We start from the raw sequence: 23103 nt of genomic DNA, 5'->3' as shown, positions 1-23103 counted from the left end.
CTGATGCCTGTTTTCTCGCGTGTTATTTGATTTTGTGGTGTCTGTGGTTAATAGGGTGACTGTTGGCCATTGTTGACACAAGAGATAACGTACTAATTGATTTACTTATCAGTCGAGCTGCTTTTTAAAATACTCTGCAAGCTTGTTGTGTAGATAACGGCAAGTTGCAACATGAGTGAAACTGAAAAACATTCTGAAGGCCATTGAACTTCAGATATTTTCTCACTCAACATTGTGTTAGAAATGTTTGATGGGTTTGGAACTTATCATAATCTAATATAAACCAGTTATTATGAGGAATCCAGCACCATTATGAAAATGTTAAGGCACGTGGAATTAAATCGGAGGAAAAAGCAGATGATACCATGAGAAATGAAGTATGGTTCCATTTAGACCGCGATCCAGTTGTCTGAAGAAAGGTGTGCAACTAAAGAGAATTGGTGCATTGCCGATATATATATATATATATATATATATATATATATATATATATATATATATATATATATATATATATATATATATATATATATATATATATAAAAGCTAAGTTTAAAGAGTAAGAAAATTTAGACACTGAGGCTAATAGTGAGAAAAGAAAATGGTGGTATATACAGAAAAACTGAGAGCAAACAAATTAGAACTTGTGTCATACGTAAGTAAACAAATTAGGAAATGTTTATACAACGATACAGACAAACTACAGTACAGTAAAACAGTACGAGTATTATTGATAGAGTAAAGATTTTGGTTAATATTTAGTAAAAGCCACTACTGGAAATTCGGGTATTTTGAAGTGCTGTATCGTTACATTGCAACATTTGCAGATAGACCTACCTCTGTACTGTAACACTTCCGTTGCAAATTAATAATAAAGGAGTTAACTATTGACATTCAGAATTTCTCACGCTTACCTCCTCACACCGCCTCTCACCTCCTCCCAGTGTCTTTTAGCTTCCTCGTTGCATGTGCCCAAAACTTATTTTTTTCAGATATTTTGAATGTCAAAATCTTGATTACACTAACTTCAGCCATGACCACGTATGTACTGTGTGAGGTGAATTCAAAGCGTTGGGGGAGTCTAGGGGGGAGTAGTCCCCTCAGGTTAGGCTTTGGACCATGCATAATATATGTCTCCCATTTGACTGCGCAGGTCTAGGTTAGAGTGAGTAGGATCTAGGTAGGTGAGTGGGGTGGATGGAAGAGTGGTTGTGGTGGGGCTACGTGGATGGGTGTCTGGGTGGGAAAGATGGATGTGGGTGAGTGGTAGGGTAGGGTGGGTAGGAAGATGGGTAGGTGACTGGGTAGGGTAGGTGAGCAGGGAGAGTGGGAAGGGTTGGAGGGTGGATGGGGTATTGGGAAAATAGGTGCATGGTAGGAATAGGTCCATGGAGAATATATCCTTGGAGAAATGGGCCCAAGGAGGAACATACTAGTTGATTCAGTGGGTAAAATGGGACTCTGGGAGTCCTTTTCCACAGGGAGAGTGGCCATTCAGGGTCCCAGGCATTGCCGGTATGCATTACAGGGTATCCCTGCAAAATAAAGGATAGGGGGTATGCAGAAGAAGATGAAGAGGACTCTGTGGAAGAAAGGAAGAGATGATGAGACCCGGCCAACGCCGGGTACCCTGCTAGTAGACAGATATAACACATGGTCGATTCTGCCACAATACAGCAAGAATACAAGAGTTATTCACGTATTTCTGAGCGACATTTAGTCAGTTGCTACTGTTTTCTTCCTGCTATCTCCAAAAGATTATTTTCATTCAGCTTTGGAGACACTTTCAAACTGGATGGGTTGTATACACTCCTTATGAACCCATTCAGAAGGAAAGGCCTAAGTTTGTTTTGTTTTTTTCAAATCATCTGGGAACAGCAAGAATAAAATGGAAATGACGTTCTCTGGTTGAGATGGGTAAGAGTAGTTCTGTAGTGACCTTAATATAGTGTATGTAGTGCGAATAGTTGTCATTATTAGCATCACTACTAGCACATGTGCCGTCTTTGGCTACTCCCACTAGAAATCAACCCCTACCCACCTACTTACCCCAGGGGCCTGTCCCTACATTGTTCAGTCTTCCTCCATGGATCAGTTTCCCCACGAACACTTTCTTCCTCATGTTTCCCCGTGGACCTACTTTCCCCTATGGACACATTTTTTACTCACTGGCCTAGCTCATCTAAATGGACCTGTTTCACCCATGGACCTATATTCCCCATGGCCTTACTTTCACCATGAGCCTATTTTGGCCCTGGATCTACTTTCCATTGAACCTTCCGTACACAATGGGTCTAAATTCTACCACTGGCCTATTTTCTCCAGTGATCCGTTTCACCATGGATCTATTTTCCTTCCTTGGACCTACTTTTTCCCTTGGACCTATTTCCCCTTTTACCTATCCTCTCCCTTTTAACTGTTATAACTATGGACTCTTTTTTCTTCTAATGGATCCAGTTTTCCCCATGAGGACACACCAGATCCCCATATGGACCTGTTTTTGCCCTCATCGCCCTATTGTCTCCCATGGACCTGTTTCCCCATGAGCTCATTTTAACCCACGGGACTTATTTTTCTGCTCGGGCCTATTTTCCTCCAGCACTCATTCTCCCATGAACCTATTATGTTACATGGTCCTATCTGAGTCAAGGCTGTATTTATCCCATGGAACTGTTCCTCAGTGGATTTATTTTATCCGCATCCACCACCCATCCGTCAGCCAACTCACATAACCATCCTCTCACTCAGTGTAGTCCACTGGTTCTCAAACTGGGAGCCATGGCGCCCAAGTGGGCCACGGCAGAACTACAGAGAGTTCATGGCGGACTAGTGTAAGTAGTAAATCAGAGTGTGTTTATGAAATCGCAATTAAAGCCCTCTTGCCATTTTCCACAACATATTTATTTGAATCTGGCTTCTCCACCCTTCTACACATAAAGAAAAAAAAGCCGAAACTTTTTGGATGTTGACTCAGATATAAGATGTGCGTTATCAGTGATTCACCCTCGAACCAGTCGCCTGACCGAAAGCAAACAGTGCCATCCATCCCATTGATATGTAACAAAATATGCATTCTTATGGATAGTTGTAAGCATTAAAGTAAATGGAGGGCACCAGAACAGTTTTCTTTCATCATTATTTGTGAGGGGCTTGAGAGAAAACTGAAAGGGGTCACGAGGATGATAAGATCCCCACAGGGGAAGTGAAAAAGCTCGAGAAATTCTGATGTAGTCTGTCTCAGTAGTGGTACGATGATTTAGCAAGTATATAGAGAGAGAGAGAGAGAGAGAGAGAGAGAGAGAGATGGTTGTTGATGCGCGTATCAGGGTGGTTCACGTCCAAACAGAAGCCCTGTGTGAAAGAGTTGGAATCAAAATTTATTAAATACCCATTCATTGTAAACGTGTAGCTTCTCCCAGATAATATGCAAGAATTCCTAGAACTGGTGAACAACTCTTGCAACAGATGCATTTGAAACACTTCCCCTGACCAAGTTCTGGTCTAAAATGTGTGAGCTTTACCTGCTGTAGCTGATGTTGCTGTGAGGTCTTTGCTCATGTTCTCTGGTACTTACCTATGTGAGCATGGATTTTCAGTGCTGTTAAAAATAAAAACTAAACACCTAGCGCGGCTTAATGTGAACCATGACCTTCGAGTATGTCTGTCCGATATTGCTCCTTGAACTGAGAAACTTGTTTGCACAAATCAGGCACAGCCTTCACAATGAACTTCATTACTGACTGTCATATTTATGGTGCTAATGTTTACTTCTCAAATGAAGTAATTATAATTTCTTTAGTCTTGTAATAGCCTTTATACAATAGTACCATCCTACACTCACTTGGTGTAATGTTTACGTTCTTCATAAGTAGCAACAGTTTCATTCCTGTGTATTATCACTGAACATTGAATACGATGTTAATGCTGCTTAACTGCATAATAAAGTCATCACAGTTTCAACTTGTGATAATATCCATTGTAATACCATTGTATACTGAATTAGACATCATATATTATCATTCTGTATTCAGTGTCAGATTAATGGGGGTAGAGGTCGATGGTCTGATAACTCAGGGGGTATTTAGTGGGAAAAAGGTTGAGAACTCATTGTATAGGTCTACCAGTAATACTGTAGGCTACAAGTAGTAATATTTTCAGTATATCGTATAGTTATTTGGCACTACCGTTTTTCTTATTACTCTTTAAAAAACTTATGATGATGATGATGATGATGATGATGATGATGATGATGATGATGATGATGATGATGATGATGATGATGATGATGATGATGATGATGATGATCATCATCATCATCATCATCATCATCATCATCATTATCATCATGATTATTATTGTTCTTATTATTATTTTTGTTGTTGTTACCTCCGCCATCGAAATTGGAGGACATCATATCTGTTTGTCTTTCTGTTTGTCTGTCTGTGTACAAGGTATCTGACAGCTCTGATATCAGAATTCAATGAAATCTGAAGGACAGGTGGGTAGTGAGTCAAAGAAAGGCTAATTAAATTCTGAGGTGGATTCGGATCCGGATGCAGGAATGTCATATAATTCTTTGGCGTCGACGGAGAAATGCGTTCTTACAGATTCTGTAGCAGGGAAGACAAAGACTGTGGAATTGACTGAATGACTACATGAGACCGTAAAAGTACTCATCTTGTTGGAAAAAGGAATTACAGCAGTAAATCTCAATTATTATTCCCGTTGGCAGAGGTATGCACGCAATGAGTACTTCCTAATTATTTGTGTTATTATTACTATTATTTATTATTATTATTATTATTCATTCATTCATCATCTATTCCAGAGTGGTGCCCCATGACGAGCGTAGCTAGGCAAGCTGGTCCTGACATTTAAGATGAGAGGGATCAGCCTCATTCATCCCTGAGTGGCATTACGTGAGTAACAAACCCCAACTATTCCCCGGACACAAACCTGCACTGGCTCAGACTGGAGCGCCTTAATTACTCACTAAACCACCAGGTGCCATAATTTGGTTATATGTCTACCACCCAGCGCAGTAAATGGTTTCCTGGTGCACAGGAAACCATTTGGCTTGTCATTCAGTGTAGAGTCACCCGTAGACAGAAGGAAGAAGAATTTTATCATTATTATTATTATTATTATTATTACTGGTAGTAGCATCTGTGGTGGTGGTGGTGATGATAATGGTAGTATTGTTATTGCATTATATGTATAGCGAAATTAAAATGATGCTTAGGCAAGGATCAGGATACAGTATAGAAATCAAGCAGGGATGGTGGAGATAGGAGGGTTAAAGAAGAGATGTGGACATGGAAATAAAGAGAGGTAGGCAAGATGAGGCTGGGATAGTCAGAGTAAAACCGGGAGAGGCAGGGAAAGGCAGAGAGAGGTTAAGAAGTGTTTTGCAGATTTCATGGTGGCAGGATACAATAAGGAGATTTGGAATCAGAATTGAAGCAGATCGGTACACTCCTTAACCAGGGCTTCAGTGTGTTCCGTCATTCAGTAGAAGTGCCCCTTCAGGCAGCTGCTAGGGCTCTTGGGGATATATCCAGGCTAAGTGCAGACCCATTAGATCAGGCAGTCTCCATTACCGCCCTAGGTTCTGCCGGGGCACAGAGTTAAACATACTCCATTTGCTTCGCACATTAAGGTAGTCGGGTTGAAAGTCTCACCGAAAGGGCAGTCTTGGTGGTACGACTCGTCAGCCGGTCCAACTTCAATACAGACATAGTACTTGGTGCAGTCGTGTGGGTCAGGGATGATGGTCGTAGGTTCGTAGCATATCGCGTTACAGAGGGAGCCACCAGCACAGCATTGGGCCTCGTTTGCAACGCATCCAGTGCCAGCGAAGTAAGGTTTGTCGGGTGGACAGATATTTAATCCTATTGGCTGCCCCTCCAAACACGTATAGAACAAGCTACAGTTGTTGATGTCAGCGATCATCTGTACATCTGGGATCACAGTGGTGCCAACTTCAGAGCAGCTGGTTTGACAGATGTGAGGTGGTAACGTTTCAACACACAAGGCAGGATCTGTCTGACACGTTCCGTCAGTCTGGGCAAAATATGTACCAGGCGGACAGGAGAGGATCTCGACAGCAGTTTGGTTGTCAATACACACGTAGAACTCTGAGCAGTTGCAGAGCTGTGACACAAATGCAGGGTAGTTGCCACTGGGAGGTGGGGGTCCTTTAACGCAGTCAGGGGCACACACCAAAGGAAGTACAGCAGCGGGCAACACCACCTGACGGGGAAAGCTTGAATTAATTTTGACCAAGCAGTAGCTACTGTTCCGAAATAAATGAATTATTTTTGACCAGCCATTTACTTTCGTCCAATAGGAAATTAATACATTTTGACCAGCCGGCGACTTTTGTTGAGGGAATGATTAAAATATTTTGATAAGCCAGCTGTGTCGAAAAAAAAATCACTTAGTTTTGTCCAATAATTAGTTTCTCTCCGGGAAAATGCAAATTATGTTTGATCAGCCACTGACTTCTGTCAAGGAGCAGCCAACTGTGCTGATTTTTTTTTTTTTTTTGCCTCTCGACCATTGGGGCCGAAGTCCCTGATCATTATATCCACATATATATATATATATATATATATATATATATATATATATATATATATATACATGCCATGCATATATACTGTATATATATATATATATATATATATATATATATATATATATATATATATATATATATATATATATATATATATATATATATATATAATCTAACTGACAAATTACTAACCTGTACTCAAGCCTAAAGATACAAATAACTAGACGTACACGAATGGTAAAAATACCTCGACCAAGAGAACACCATCGACTGGAGATATGTAATGCCTTTCTACATTACATACCTGCACTCATCACCTGGTGACTGTCAATCAAGGCACAACCTAATATAGGGGACATCAGTATATGAAAGAGAACCAAATGAGTCAGGAACATTTCCATATACGTCAGCTGTCGGCGCTATTTAGGACAACTGAAACAAGATGGTATAAAGTATTTACATAATATGCACAAAAAGTGAAGTACCTCGCCCAATAGGGCTGAAAAAAAGAATCATTATAATAGACCAACCTTTATTTCAGTCCCATAAATCGTGCGCAGAGGCAGTTATTCGTACATTTTCATTGCCAAGGAGTCTCTCCTAAATAAAGTCATTCGGCGGTGGCAAGAGATAATTCAAGACATCATCGCACCCAGTGGGCTAATGGAGGTTATTTCAGACTTCTTTAGTACGAGGAATTTTTACCTGTAAACTGAATATAATAGGTCACCGGTAGCAAGGATGAAATATCAGCTGCTATACTCCCAGAAAATACAGTTTAGTTTAATTTTCCCACATCCGGACCGTTTCATATATTTTATTTTATTTAATGAAGGCAGTATCTAACTCATCGTGCTCGAACAGTCTCTCCTCAGCTGAGTACAATCGTCTGGGAGTAGCAGCAATACGCGATGACTTACGTCGCTGGATTCAACGGAGTATCGTACTGAAGAGGTGAGCATTGATGGGGCAGGGGGGATCAACGCACAAACCAAGGTATGTTGTGAGAGAAAAAAAGGAAAGGGGAGGGGGGTGCTGATATATCTCATATCATTTGTGCTGGCTTTACATGACTCTATACTGGAGAACAAGCGAAATGGTTTGCTGTAACCCTGCTGCTTTGGGTGGTAGTAAGGACAAGTCAAGGTGTACAAAAGTTTCCCATAAATATTTCTTGTCCTCCCCACACCACCCCACCCACCCACCCACCCACCCACCCCCAAAAAATCAGCGTCATGGAAGTAAGTTGATCGTATGTCTGTTGGTAAGGATCGAATTCTATGTGACTTTGTGGAGATCGTAACACCTCATCCACAGCGATTTGTTCTTCACATTACGCCTCAACATCCTCTTGTATGAAACTGATGTAAACTTTGTCCATTTTAGGATTATCAGTAAATCCCAGACAAGTGAAGGTTAAGCTGTAATGTGCAAAATAAATAGCTATGAGACAGGTGTTTCGAACCTTCTTATGGCACTTAGAATACGGCCCTAAAACTCCTCAAGGGATCATCCTGGCCTTAAAAAGAAGAGTATAATCGTGTGGCTGTAGAGAGAATTAAATATAAAATAGGAGAGTCATGGCAGTTTAAGTTAAAGGTGAGTATTCTTAACCCCTTCACCACGAGAGGCATCCCTTAAGCTGAATAAAATCGTCTGTTGGTGATAGGATTTGCTATGTATCAAGTCGTCCTAGTACTTAGTGGAGTCAATAAACTTTATTATTAATTCCTAAACTTACGATCAGGTCTCATGCTTACGCTCAATTCACAAACTCACGACCGATTCACAGACTTACGATCTATTTACAAATTTACGATTATCTTACAATTACGATTCGCTCACAACTTACGATCAGTTCACAAAGTTGTCATCAGTTCATAAGTCTACGATCAAACTCACCAACTCACAATCAGTTCACCAACGTACGATCAATTTACACCAACTTACGATCATTTAACAAACGTACAATCATTTCACAAACTAAGTTGAATATAAATGTCTGGTGGTGACATGAAGGGAGTATACAAGACGACACCATACTGAGGAGAGGAATAAAACACACACAACCTACAGCCACACAAACCTACACCCTCCCACACCTGCATCACAGCAACCTACAACCTCCCACACCTCCACTACACCAACCTGCACCTTCCTACACCTAAACCACACCAACTTACATCACAAACCTACACCACGCCAACCTCCACCCTTCCACACCTGCATCACATCAACATACACCCTTTCACTCTACACACCAACCGACACCCTCGCACACCTACACCACACAAACCTACACCATCACATGTTACACCACACTTACCTAAACCCTCCCACGCTGCACCATACCAACCTACTCTCTCCAGTATCTACACCACACTGCATTACACCACCATACACCCTCCTCCACTACACACCACACCTCTCAAAACCCATCCAAACTTACACCCAGTAAATCACACCTCCCCACACTTTTCCACACTTATACCACACTTCCCTCCTCCCCCCGACACCTATCTCACACCTCTTTACACTTTGGCACACCTACACCACAGCATCCTACACCTTCCCACACCTCCTCACACCCCTTCATCATCATCACACCTAATACACACATTCATAGTATCACTCTACACACACACACACACACACACACACACACACACACACACACACACACACACACACACACACACACACACACTCTTACCGCCAAACAGAGGGCAAGCAGCAGACGCGCATTCATGGCTGCAGTTTGACTCACACTGATGCTAGTGCCCCATTTTCCTCCCTTGTATACTCTGGCCTCCGTCTGCCTCCCTAACCACGTAAGGGGCGGATCCCATTGTGCAGGCAGGAATGCACGCACAGTCTCACATGCAAAACTTTTTTTTTTCCTCTCTCTCTCTCTCTCTTTCTCTCTCTCAGCAAATGTGCGTCATCTAAATATCAACTACTAGACTGCAGTGGTCACGTGGATTGCAAATGCATCTCTATTGTATAATATATTCAACACCCTTAATTTGTTTAGTACGATGACTTCTTAATTCCAGTTTTCTTTCTACCTCCATAAAACTATCTTCCTCCAGGAGCCCTCTCTTACTGGAAAGATTAGAGATAATTTGTACCTAACCAGTTCAGTACAATGTATTTTCCTTTTTTCTTTTTCTTTCTTACTTTTTCTTCTTTTCTTTTTTTCTCTTTGTTAATGCCTGAATATTTTATACAGTTCATGGCAAACCTCTCGTTTGGACTGTATTGAAGTCATATTTTTTTCTAACGGCTTGGTTATCATTTTGCAACACACAATATGCATAACGCACGAACGACAAAGCTTCGCAGATTTCAGCCAGTACGTGTATTACTGGGCTGCATTCTTGCTGGCTTCAGAGATTCCGTAACGCTTCTTTGTCAGCTACTTATTTTGCGTATGACTTCTTAGCGGTTTCTTGCATGGTATGGCGATGCTGAAAAAGCACGAAGAACATGAAACAGTCTATGAGGTCCCTCGTGGTCTCGTGGTCTCTTGTTTTTTATTGCAACTAACGTCAGATGTTTTATTCACCTGGGAGTGAGTAAGGGAACCTGAAAATATTAATGTCGTCCACATTAATGTTCTTATGGCTGGAACAGCCCTAGTATCCTATTCCAACCGATGTCGGTTCGATTTTTACCTGCGGCGAAGCCGACAGATATGTAAGCGGTACACCTGGGGATCTCTCTCTCTCTCTCTCTCTCTCTCAAGGAAATTTCGAATATCTGCTTTTGGAGAGCTCCGAGCGATTTTCTTATGAAATACAAAGTTGCTCAGCTTGAAAATTTGAGTTGATTTAACATTTCAGCTGTTGAGCCAGCTGATGCATGAACTGACTAATGGGCGATTTTTAATTTCGGTTATAATGAGGCATTTTAGCGACTTTTTAAAGAAATGCAAAGTTGCTCAGACTGAAATTTTTAACTGATCTGACATGTCAGCTGTTGCATCAGCTGACGCATGGTTTCACCGCAGGTCCGTGAAAACAGTCTCTTCTTGCTTCTTCTGAGATTATGTAATGCAGTCTGAGATTGTTCAGGTGTGGTACAAAATTTATCTTACTAAATAGTTGTTATTGAAGTCCCCTACGCTAACGAGAAAACGGTGTGCTGTGAACGGAACGCTTCGTTTTATGAATCGGAGCACGCAGATTCTTGCCTGAAAAAGAACCATTGGCAAGGTTGATGTAAATAAAGAGACGTTCATGTTTATTCTGTTTTCGTGTTTTCCTGTTCATATTTTCTAGTTCTTTCCATATCATATTTTAATCTTATAGGAAAAGGTGTAAATGATGATGGTGATATGGTCGTACCATTCTAAAGTGGCGGTTTGGGTGGGGCACGAACCTCTGTACAGTGTTGCCACGTTTTCCATACTCGCTCTCTCTCTCTCTCTCTCTCTCTCTCTTTCTCCTGGGGGGATATGCATCACCCTAGGGAATTTTGTTTCTTTTATGTCTTATAAACTTGCGCTTTCATTTCTTTATTTTGTTTTTTATTATATTATTGTTTTACATATGACGCCAGATGACCTCGGTGTTACGGCGCCTTTTCATTCAATCATTCTCGCCCTCCCTCCTCCCCTCCCTTCATCTTTCCCTCAGCTTGACAATGCACTCAACACTGCCCCTTGCCTTCCTTCCCTCTCTCTCTCTCTCTCTCTCTCTCTCTCTCTCTCTCTCCTGGGGGAGATGTGCTTCACCCTTGGGAATTTTGTTTCTTTTATGAGTGACTTATAAACTTGTGCCTTCATTTCTTTATTTTGTTTTTATTATATCTACAGTAATTATGTTTTAAAATATTATTGTTTTACATATGGCGCCAGATGACCTCACTATTGTGGCGACATGATTTGTTTTCATTCAATCACTCTCTTCCTCCTCCCTTCCCTCCCTTCCTTCATCTCTCACTAAGCTGCACTTAACACTGACCCTGGTTTGCCTTCCCCCCCCCTCTCTCTCTCTCTCTCTCTCGTCTGTGGTATTTAAGGATACATTTTGGTTATTTTCTCTTACGTTATAATGTACATATTGTAAATTTGACTATTTCCACACCACCCAGGAGGTTAAAGTCATGGCGCGTTTTTTTTAAGAGGTGTCCCCAAACAGGCCTATTCCTCTATCCCTCACAGATGACCAGGTCGGACTGGGTGTGTGTGTGTTGCCGCTCACGAGAGTTTAATGTATATATTTTTTTTACTAAGAAACTGGCATATTTTTGCTTATATTCCTGAACATTATCTTATAATCATAATTGTGACATTATTATCAACCCCAGAAATACGGTAACAACCAATAAAAGTGACTACTTTTTTTTAAAGCAACACTGTAAAATAATTATGCCACGTTTCTGTATTGCCGTATAAATATTTTACGCATAATCAGTTTACTGTTCTTTCATATATTATAATACTCACGTTACCATTATATTCTTATGTGTTTATCTTATTGTGATGCCTATTACATATATCAGAGCCGTTCACATAGCGGGTATGGAACACGTGGCAACACTGTACAGTGGTTCGTGCCCCACCCAAACCGCCACTTAAGATTGGTACCACCATAGTAGAATGTTTAACCAATTATTATTTCCCATGCGATCCCATACTCTCATGCCCAGGATTAAATTTAACAAGAAATTCGAGTACTTTACATCATTGGTACTAGCCCTCGTCCTGTATACTCGTATAAGAAACACAAAACTTCGGAGAGGCTGGAGAATATTAATGAACCAGCGAGATACGGTTCAGCAATGCACTGTGGGTCGGCAGGACTGTAAACAAACCGCAGCTGATCTCCGTTGACTCGTGTGATTCAATTTAGTGGTGTCTGGTTAGTGGGATGAACGTTAACCTTTATTACTGACAGAAGCGGACAACGTATTCATAAGTTCATTTATCAGCCAGGCTGTACTGAAATCTTACCCTGCAGGTCTGGTATGTAATTAATTTGGAAAGTCGAAACGCGGATCTAAGTGAATATCGAATGATAATGAAAGAGTTTGCATTTGACTCGGACATTTTCTTGCATCGTGCTGGAAATGTTGGGCGGATTTGCAAGCGATCATGTGCTGTGTAAAACCAGCTGCTACTATTAATATTAAATAGCATTATGAATAGTTTCGTGTGGAATTTCATCGAACAAAATATTGACAAAACAACATAATTCAACTTGAACCACTCATATATTGCTTTGGTCCAAGTTTCCGATTAAAATGTTCGTTAAAAGATTAGTGTTGATAAGATAAAATGAATAATAATATTAGTAAAGTGAAAACCTAGCTAAATAAAAATGTGAAATGTCTGAAAATTAGTGATATGTATGAAATTAAAACAAGGATGAAAATAAAATGTGTTATATATGAAAAACTAATATGTTTAAAGTAAGAAAGTTAGCAATATATAAATGGGTAATGGCGTGTTGAAACAAAAAGTAAGATAATTAGTAATAAACAAAGTTCATAATTATTAAAGTAACAGAAAACTTCTTATATAGTAAGAGAAGTCGAATATGAAAGAAGAGACTGTGATTTGTTAATATACAGTATATTGAAACGAACAGGAAAAAAATTAATGATATAGCTGTAGACCAGCATTTTTTAGACTGCCGCACCACACCGCCGTTATATTTTTAGTGTGTCGCAAAAATTTAGCTGAAGATGTACTATGTAGATCTGTTCAATCAAACTGTAGTAAACACTCATTTCTCCTTATCTAGGGTAACTGATCATGTATAACTGTCGTTCTCGTTAATAAAAGCAGCCTCATATTGGACTGCTGGGTGACCATCTTTTCAACACCAGACCAAGGTTAATACAGTCTTGCAAGAGAGAAATGAAAATATGTTACCTTCTGCAGACAAAATGAAGGCTGTGGCAGAAAAAAAAAATAAATAAATAAAAAAAGCTCTGGTGTTAAAATGAAAGAAGGCAACTTTGATGCTTCCTACGACTACTGATACAAGTAACAAAGACATTGCTCCACGGATATGTGAGAACTGTGGAAGCCTAGATAACAGCATTGAGCACTGTTTCCCAAAAATACGAGTATGTATTGAAAGTTACGATTGACTTATAAATCCATTAATTAATTTTCTATCAAACAACCAGCAACTTTGTCTCATTGAGGAAGAGGAGCTAACATAATGACAGCACTCTTACTAAAGTACGCGGAAGTGTTACTTGAAACTTTATATATTCACATTTAGGACGAATATCCGCACATAGCGGAAAAAATATAACAATTCTTCCTCAGTTTTTTTACCTCTTATTCTTGTGAACTGGGACTCTCAACGCTTACCAACTTAAAAACTAAGAAAAGGTCAAAACTGGAAAGTGCTAAAAAAGACCTGAGTGCTTGTCCAGTACACCCCCTAATATACAGAGGGTATGCCAGTGCAGGCAAGTTCATTATCTCACTAATCAGGTACGTTTCTGTAATTTTCATATTTCCAATGGACGTTTTATATATATATATATATATATATATATACTTTTATATTACTGAATAACAAAAAGGGGGTTGGCATGCCGTAAAAATATTTGATTTCTTTTAGTTGGCCCTATTACAAAAATGATTGAAAACCACTGCTGTAAAGGGATGCTTAAAAAAAATAATAATAATAAATGACGATTTGTAAAGATTAGTTCAAAGCAAGGTAATAAAATTTGTCCATAATAAAGACAAAGTGTACATTTATGTGTGTATGTATAGATCGATAGGTAGAATAATAGAGAAATTGCGCGCGCCTGTGTGTGTGTGTGGGTGTGTGTGCTAACTTAACGACGCACCAGGATATCCATTGCCCTTCATAACTGTCAGAACAACAACGGCCGAGATTAATCACTGTTTTCTTGTGTGACTTAAACACGAAAAACATTAATTCAGCCATCATTTCAAGCCATTTCCGCTCAATCATACACTCTGCAACCCATCCCGGTCCACCCAGGTCCGTTCCAGTCTGTTCGAATCTCTCCAGGTTGTGTTTGATTCATTTCTGGTCAGTTTAGGTCATTTCCGGTCACCTCAGCTCTAATTAAGATAAATCAGATATAGTTGGGTTTGTTTATTCAGGTCAGTTCAGTCAATTTAGGTCGTTAGGTTTAGTCAGCAATTCAAGTCAGGTCAGTTCAGGACTTCAGGCAAGTTCAGGTCCAGTCAGGTCAATGCAGGGCCAGTCAGTTCAAGTTGTCGGATCAGCTCAAGTCTAATGATGTCATGCTGAGGGTGTATTTTTGGAAATACATCCAACTCCTTTTGAAACATAAAATTTTCACTTTTGTGAGGTGAAAGATCTGATACGATCGATTTCTGTTGGAAGTTACTCTTTACTGGGTTATCGCTGTCTTCTCCCTAAACTGGTAGGGAACCCGCTGGGGAAACATACAGAAATGAGTGAATTCCGCCGACAGCTTATAGCGAAATCGACCGAACCACACTATACACATTTGGAAAAAACAATACTTTTAGCAGTAGTCAGATCTTACCCCGTAAAATTTTCTATCGGTGACGACATGAAAACTGGCGTTAACCTGACCTCATCCTACCAATGCATTTTTTTTTTTTTTTTTTCGTTTGACGGGATGGGGAACACGCAGAAATGAGTGATTTACGACATGATATTCAACACATTAAGTTACAAACCAAACAACACCAAAGCAAATGAATCTGGGTGAAACTAATAAACTAATGTCAATACAAATATAAAAAATCAAACATGCAAACTGATTAGAAAAGGTATTTTGAGGGAATAACACCTGACAGTCGGAGACTGAAATGAATGATCACCGCATAGTTTGTGCAGGTTTAGACCACTTCTTTCCAATCATTCGCCGCAAATGCACTTTTGGTGCTTAGTAAATAAGGAGTGGGGAAGAGGATTGTCCAGATTCTAGCTCCTTCCGTTATCGCATATACGTTAGAATTACGTTAGGTTGGGTTAGGTTAGGTATTATTAAGTTAGCTCATTTTAACATATTGTAAATTCAATAGCGGGAGGAAATAGGAGCTGTAGAATCCTCCCCTTTCATCTTATTTACGAAAGAATGTAAAAAAACATTGACGACAGATGTTCATAGAAGAGAAATTGCTTAAATTACGTTTACTGAAGTAATGAGGATATTAATTTGTGTCCGTTGGCTTGGTGTAATTCCAAAAATTTCTTAATTAATTAAAACCGAATTATCACTAATACATAAACTAGATCAGACCTATGAGCTGATTATATATATATATATATATATATATATATATATATATATATATATATATATATATATATATATATATACTGTATATATATATAACCATAACCGAAATAATATAGAAGCGTGCTCGTTGACTGCGTGTCTGTGCCGTGCTGAGCTGGCTTAAGCGTCAGCCTACAGTACAGTGTCTTTAGCCGACGTAACCTTCAAACTGCCATGGCGGTGGCAATGTGTAAAAAGTTTTGTGTAGGGGTAGAAAAAGGTCGGTGTGGGAGGAGGGGAGTGGGAGGAAGAGGTTAATTGAAGGTGGGTGGGTGGGCGTGGCAGGAGCAATACCTCCTATGAAATCTGGCGTTGTATGTTGGGCGTTATGGGCATTACGATGGTTGAACCCCTTCAGTCGGATGACTTATATTAAATTTCATTGTCACTGAAAAGAGTCAAGCTGCGAAGAGATTAATGGAGACTTTATAAACTCATCCCTACAAACGCCCACTCCAAAGCTCAAGATCGTGTACCGTACTGTAGAGAGAACAAGAAGGTAGAGTCACTGGATTCGAGTTTAATTCAAAACTCTTCCGAAAGCTTCGATGTTGGGGAGAGGGGGGTGTAGGAAAAGGGTGGGTTGAATGGGAAGGAATGGTTCGAGTGATCTGGGATGATGGTGGGTTGGGTGAGGAGGACTGGGCGAAATGAACTCAGTTGTGGTGTGTTGGATGAAGATGAATGGACGAGAGGGGATGGGATGGTGGTGGGTTGAGTGTGGAGGAATGGACAGGATGGGCTGGGATGGTGGTGAGTTGAATGTTAAGGGTTGGACAGTATTGGCTGGGATGGTGGTGGGTGATGAGCTGCGTCGGGTGTAATGGTGGATTGGGCCGGGGTGGTGGTGGCTGGTGGGGCAATGCGGGATATTACACCCTGTAAAGGTGGGCGGTCTTGGCTTGTCGGTAGTGACGTGGAGATTTTTTATTTCCAGTCTTTCTCCCCGAAGAACAATAACAAGAGCAAGAAGGAAAGCATGTGACGCTCTTGTATCCTATGCGTCTCTCAAAAGCAGATAAAAACTAGGCTGTGACCTAGTAACCTAAATACAGAATAAAGTAACGTACATTAGACTAAAACAAAACTAAAACTAAACCAAGCCAAACTAAGTTATAACCCAAACTAAACTAAACTAAAGCATAAAATGAGGTAAGCTAACAAAAGACAAACAAAACTAAACTAAAACCTGAACTGAACTAAACTAAACTAGGCGAGAATACAACTGACTGATACCGAATTATAAAAAAAAATCGAGACCCTGATTGGGCATAAAGCGTAGTGAATGCTCATTGTCCCATTATTACTGGTTAACCACAAAGCTGCCTGGTAGTGAACAAAGAGAGAAAAATTCTTGAGATACGACAGCAGTGTTATTTGACAGGGAAAACCAGTGCGCGCGAGCATGTGTGTGTGTGTGTGTGTGTGTGTGTGTGTGTGTGTGTGTGTGTGTGCTGTAACGTCGCAATCTCTGGTATTTCCCATATTTTCTCGCCCTTGTTCTCATCTTCCTAGGTTGACTGAACAATTATTTCCAGTTCCCGACGAAGATTAAAACTCTGAAGTTCCTATGACTCATTCACATAAAATGGTCTGATGTTAACTGTAATAGAATGCTACAGTTTTTATGAGGGTAAGAGGGCTTATAATGTATTTTGTGGTACACAGTTAATACCACAATTACAAAAACATAAATACATGCAAAAAAAAAAATACTACTTAGGTGCAATCTGCTGTTCGGAAGGAAGTAGGTTTGATCCCATACTGGGGGGGGGGGAGACAACTATATGATTTGCATTGCACTAAAAATAGTCCTTACCCATTTTCCACAAGACTCACCTACACGTCAAAAATAAAAAGACCCCTTAATACTATCACACCAGTCCTGAATGAGACAACCATAGCTAGGCGATGGGTATTAGTGCCGAAGTGGTAGCATGTGTGGGTAGATGGTGGTCCTCGCTGGTCGGACTGGCAATTATGTGTCCAGAGTCGTACATACAAAGGAAATAAGTTAAAAAAAAGAAATGGTAATCCCATTAGCGTATCTACGACCTTACAACTGCCTTTTTTACAATAAATATTTAGGAAAAGTGCCCACAACTTGTATGATATATTTGGCTCATTAACCACGTAACTACAGTGCTGTATTTTATATTTCATTCATGTCTCCTTAAGATAAACTAACCCTACTGGGAAGCTTTTGGAGCTTGAGGGATTGGATTCATTTTGGCACACTTTTTCAGGAAAGCCCTGTATTGATGATGATGATGATGATGATGATGATGATGATGATGATGAGGAGGAGGAGGAGGAGAAGGAGAAGGAGGAGAAATAAGGGAAGGAGGAAGAGGAGTAAAAGGAAGGGGAGGAGGAGGAGGAGGAAGAAGAAGAAGAAGAAGAAGATGAAGAAGAAGAAGAAAAGGAGGAGGAGGAGGAGGAGAAGAAAGAGAAGGAGAGGAGGAGGAGGTGGAGGAGAGGAAGAGGAGGAGGAGGTACAGCCATGTGCTAAAGTTCGCCGACAAAACTTTAGCAGCTGCTGCAGTGGAAGGTGTTACGTGATTAAGCTTGAGATAGCATTATAAACCACGCAACAGAAGGCTATGGGTAGGTAGGATTCTCTCACTCGTCTGGGAAAGAATGAGGTATATAAAAGGAAGAACACAATGCTGGCAGAGGATTTATCGGCGAACCGTAGCTCATGGTTGTGGAGAAAGAGGAATTAGTATCCTCCCAAAGTTTGATGAATACATAGCGGAAAAGTTGAACCGTCTGAAACATGCACTAGCTGAGATTGAATTTTCAATGTATTTCTCCAGTTGTAAATATTCTTCAGAAAGAACATGGAAAACAGTTATTTCTGTGTGCATAAATTAGCGGAATATGCTATGCTGAGATTTGTTTAAGTTTTGCCGGAAATTAAAATGAAGAAATTATGTAAGTGATCCATCGCTATGTGGATATAATAATTCCTTAGTAATGACGTTCGGTTCATTATTAGTATCCTTGTTTTCCGTCACACTGCTGTTCCACGTGAGGAAAAGAGAAACTGTGTATTCAGAACTACTTTTAAAACTTCTAATGCAGCCAAAATAATTTAACTAATCTGAGAAAAACTGACAAAATGCTTTAAGAGTGGCGTGATATCGTAACACATAACACTTTACACATTGGGAACAACATACTCATACGTAAATTGTATCTCCAGAATTTTCCTCTGTAATATGATGTCATATCCCATAAAATATATTCCCTGAAAAAAAAAAAAAAAAATCAGTTGATAATTGGTGGCTTACTGACGAGATGAGTCACCCCTGTGGTGGCAGAGTGCAGTGCCTCATAAATCCAGACGCAGGAGCATACTCATCAACACTCATCAACTTATACCGAGTGTACGGTGGCGAACGTTGATGGTGCTCGTGGTTGTATGCACAGATAGATAGATAAATAGATAGATAGACAGAAAGATAGACATAATAGATAGACAGAGAGAGAGGGAGAGTTAGATAGGTAAATATAGATAGATAGACATAGATAGATATAAACAGATAGATATAGATAGAATGACAGATAGATAGACAGATAGATATAGATATATAGTTATACATCATCTGACTTTTCAGATAACTGAAGTTAAATAAACCAGGTAAAAGAAAGGAGAATCAATAAATAATTATAAGACAAAAATATATAAAGCAGAAATGTACAGGGAAGCAGTTAAGCAGGGGTGACTAGTTAGAAAAATACAAATAAGGCGTAACCAAAAACAAATTGAAAACGTAACTAAGAAAACGACGTATAAGAAATAAAATCAACATTGCTAACGTCTTATTTAATGGAACAAAATTATCACTGTCAATAGTTACAAACAGACGAGAGGAGTGGAGGTATGGTGGGAGGCCAGGGACTGTGTAGGTCGATGTGAGGATGGACTCGGCTAAGCTCCTCCCATAGCATTATAAACCTTCCCTGGTACCTTCAGTTCTCTGTTTTGAAGTATTGACAGCGGTAATTTCATTCCATATTTTTTTTTTTTACGTTAATAATATTTTAACTTTGTTTTAATTTTCCCCCCCAATCAGTCAAATCGATTTTAATTGTTTTTGTTTTACCCTCTATATTTTTTTCTTTATTTATTAATTACCCCCCTCCCTGGTGGGTACGTGGGGACGCCCATCGTTCACTCAGTATAGAGCTGCCTATTCCTTCTCTTCTATAACTCATTTTCTGTCTGTTCTCTTTTCAAACTTTTTCCATCCCCCCTGTCACTATCTTTTATTATTCTTTCCAGTTCAGGTCTCTACACCGAGTGACTTACCAAATGGTTTCCCGTAACACAAGAAACCATTTATAGCGCTGGGTGGTAACCACATAGCCAAATAAAGCTGTGACGTGAAGCCTACTGTGCTGCCCCTGAGAACTTGATGGAGAGATGCAAATGCGGCGTCCACCCAGGAGCCAAACTTCCACGCTGATCCTCGCACCTCACTGTGACGAAACGATAGCCACCATCCCAAATATGTTCGAAAATGATGCAGGATTAAGTTGGGTTTTGTAAGAATTTAAGGATGCTCCTCTGGTAGATTTTGACGTATCAAAAAATATAAGAACTGAGTTTTTGATGCATTAAAAACAAGATTCTTTTTACCTCAATCAAAGGTATGAGCCAAGTCAGACATTAAGTGTACCATAGCCTCATCTTTTGTTTGTTGTAGCTGCTGAGATGGACGCTGCGGGAAGCGAATGGAAAGGTGAAGGGTGGAGTCATCAGCAAATGAGTGAATAGGGTTAGAAGTATAGCACGGAAGGTCACTGATGAATAGAAGAAAGAGAGCTGGTGATTGGACCGATCCCTGAGGAACATCACTATTGACAGCCCTTGGAGAAGAGCGGTGGCCGTCTACAGCAGCAGCTATAGAACGACCAGAAAGGAAACTAGAGATGAAGGCACAGATAGAAGGATAAAGACCGTAACAGGGCAGTTTGTAAATAAAAGATTTAGGCCAGACTCGATCGTAAGCCTTGGAGATGTAAGTGCAATGGCAAAGCTTTCGCCATTCTCGAAAGGAGGTTGGTCAGGAGTCTGTAAGGAAGGTGAGCAGATCGCCAGTGGAGCGTCCATGGCAGAACCCATACTGACGATCGGAATGAAGGTTGTGATAGGAAATGTGCTTTAACATTTTTTAAAGAATAGACTAAAAAGCTTTTGAAATACAGAATGTTAAAGTGATTGGGGGATAGTTAGAGGGCTGAGAATAGTCACCCTTCCATGGGACAGACTGAATGAGCGCAAACTTATAGCAAGAAGGAAAGGTACAAGTTGACAAAGGCGAAAGAGTTTACCTATGCAGAGTGTAGCACAAAAGCACAGTTGTTGAGGACAATTGGGGAGAGACTCCATCAGACCCATATACCTTGTTAGTATTGAGTCCAGTTGTGACAAAAACACATCATTTGGAGAAATTTTAATGTCAGCCATGACGAAGTTAGTGGGGGAAAGTGATGGAGGAACATCACCGGAGTCGTCAAGGGTGGAATTGGAGGAGAAAGTCTGAGCGAAGAGTTTTGCTTTATCAGGAGACGAAACGGTTACAGAGTCATCAGAGTGAAAAGAGGGGGAAAGGATGATGGCGTAAAGTTGTTAGAAAGGTTTTTGGTAAGGTGCCAGAAGAAACAGGATGAATCTGAGTTGGTGAGTTCAGAGCATTTAGTACGAGTGACATTATTTGTGAGAGAGTGACAGACAGCCTCAGCACGATTCCGGGAAGAAACATAAGAAGAGATGAGATTCAGGGATGAGTTGGATGAAGTACCTTTTGAAGGCCTTCTTGTTGTGGGCAGCATTAGAAAAAGCGTGATTAGGCTTTTTTTTTTTTTTTTTTTTTTTCATTCGTCACAGGATAAGAGAAAGGTATGCTTCCATCCCAAAGAGAATAACCTTCGTAATGTGCAAGGAACACTGAGATGGTTCTCGGCATGGAGGCAATAATCATTCCAGAGAAAATCAAAGAAGTACTGCTTGAGGACCTCCCAATCAGCATCTTCAAAGTAACAAAGCCGCCATTTCTTGGGAGGGTCCATAGGCCTTACTGGAGTGATGGGACAGGTCAAGATGATAAGGCTGTGATCGGAGGAGCCCAATGGAGAGAAAAGATGAACAGCATAAGTAGAAGGATTACTTGTAAGGAAACGGTCAAATATTTTGGAACTCTCTCCAAGGCGATCAGGGGTACAGGTAGGATGCTGTACAAGCTGTTTTAGGTCATTAAGGATAGAAAAGATGTAGGCTTGTATCCCCAGGTTGATCAATGAAAGTAGAAGGGAGTCAAAGATGGTGGTGAACACTGGAATCATCTAGAATGGAGATCTCAGAGAAAGGAGAAATTACTAGGATGTGTTCCATCTTAGAAATAAGATACAGTAGTCAAAGAATTTTTCATAGTCCGTAGAATTAGGGGAAGGTAAACAGCACAGACATATTTAGTCAGAGAATGACCGGATAGGCGAAGCCAGAGAGTAAAGAAATCAGAAGATTCAAGTTTAGGAACACGAGAGCAAGATATGTTGGGTACATAATACACAACAGCGACTTTTGGTTTTCAAGTGAGTATAGTGAAAGTAGCAGGACACAGAGAAGGGTTTGCTATCAATTGCTTCAGACTACTGAGTCTCAGTATGGAAGAGAATATGAGGTCTAGAAGAAGAGAGGTGGTGCTCAACAGAGAGAAAATTAGAGGAAAGGATGCAGATGTCACAGAAATGAAGAAAAAATGAGTCAGACAGTGGTTTCAAGCACTTCTCGGCCGTCACCCGGAAAGGGGGGGATGGTCGGGGCTTTAATGTCCCCCCCCCCCGGGAACTCCGAGGCTGGGTGTTGAGATGCCATTTTAATTTTAGTTTTTAATTTAGACAAGGAAGTGTGGTGTGTAATGTGCATACAGTTTGGTGTTGACAGTTGGAGGAAATTTCATAAGAGAGTATACGGGCTTATTCTTTGTGTTACTGAAACACTGAAAAAGTTCAGCAAAGGGAAATGGTCAGAAGCTAGTCCCGAGGGCTGATCAAGCGGGGGCTCCAGCTCTCCGTATCATCAGCTTTCCATTCCATCCACCTTGGGAGTACTGCCCTGTTCGACAGGTGCGACAGTCTACGCCCTACTGCAGTCTACTTTCTCTCCCCCCCCCTCTCTCTCTCTCTCTCTCTCTCTCTCTCTCTCACACACACACACACACACACCACAC

General features: G+C 40.4%; 1 protein-coding gene across 1 annotated transcript in view; it reads right to left on the bottom strand.

Annotated features, from left to right (window-relative positions):
* The window catches only part of LOC145401937 (uncharacterized), a 20872-nt gene extending 14288 nt beyond the window's left edge, over positions 1-6584 (bottom strand). Inside the window, exons 1-2 of the mRNA XM_080274044.1 lie at positions 6552-6584; positions 5638-6252 (exon numbers count right to left, since the gene is read on the bottom strand). Of these exons, the coding sequence (XP_080130170.1) occupies positions 5638-6252; positions 6552-6584 (648 nt within the window). The remainder of the gene's footprint in view (positions 1-5637; positions 6253-6551) is intronic.
* Positions 6585-23103: the final 16519 nt, after the last annotated feature.

This window comes from Coenobita brevimanus, chromosome 57, assembly GCF_032717465.1.
Source record: "Coenobita brevimanus isolate Jiangsu-jjx chromosome 57, ASM3271746v2, whole genome shotgun sequence".
NCBI lineage: Eukaryota > Metazoa > Arthropoda > Malacostraca > Decapoda > Coenobitidae > Coenobita > Coenobita brevimanus.
Note: the sequence above shows the minus strand (reverse complement) of the source record. Positions and strands in the feature narration are given on the sequence as shown.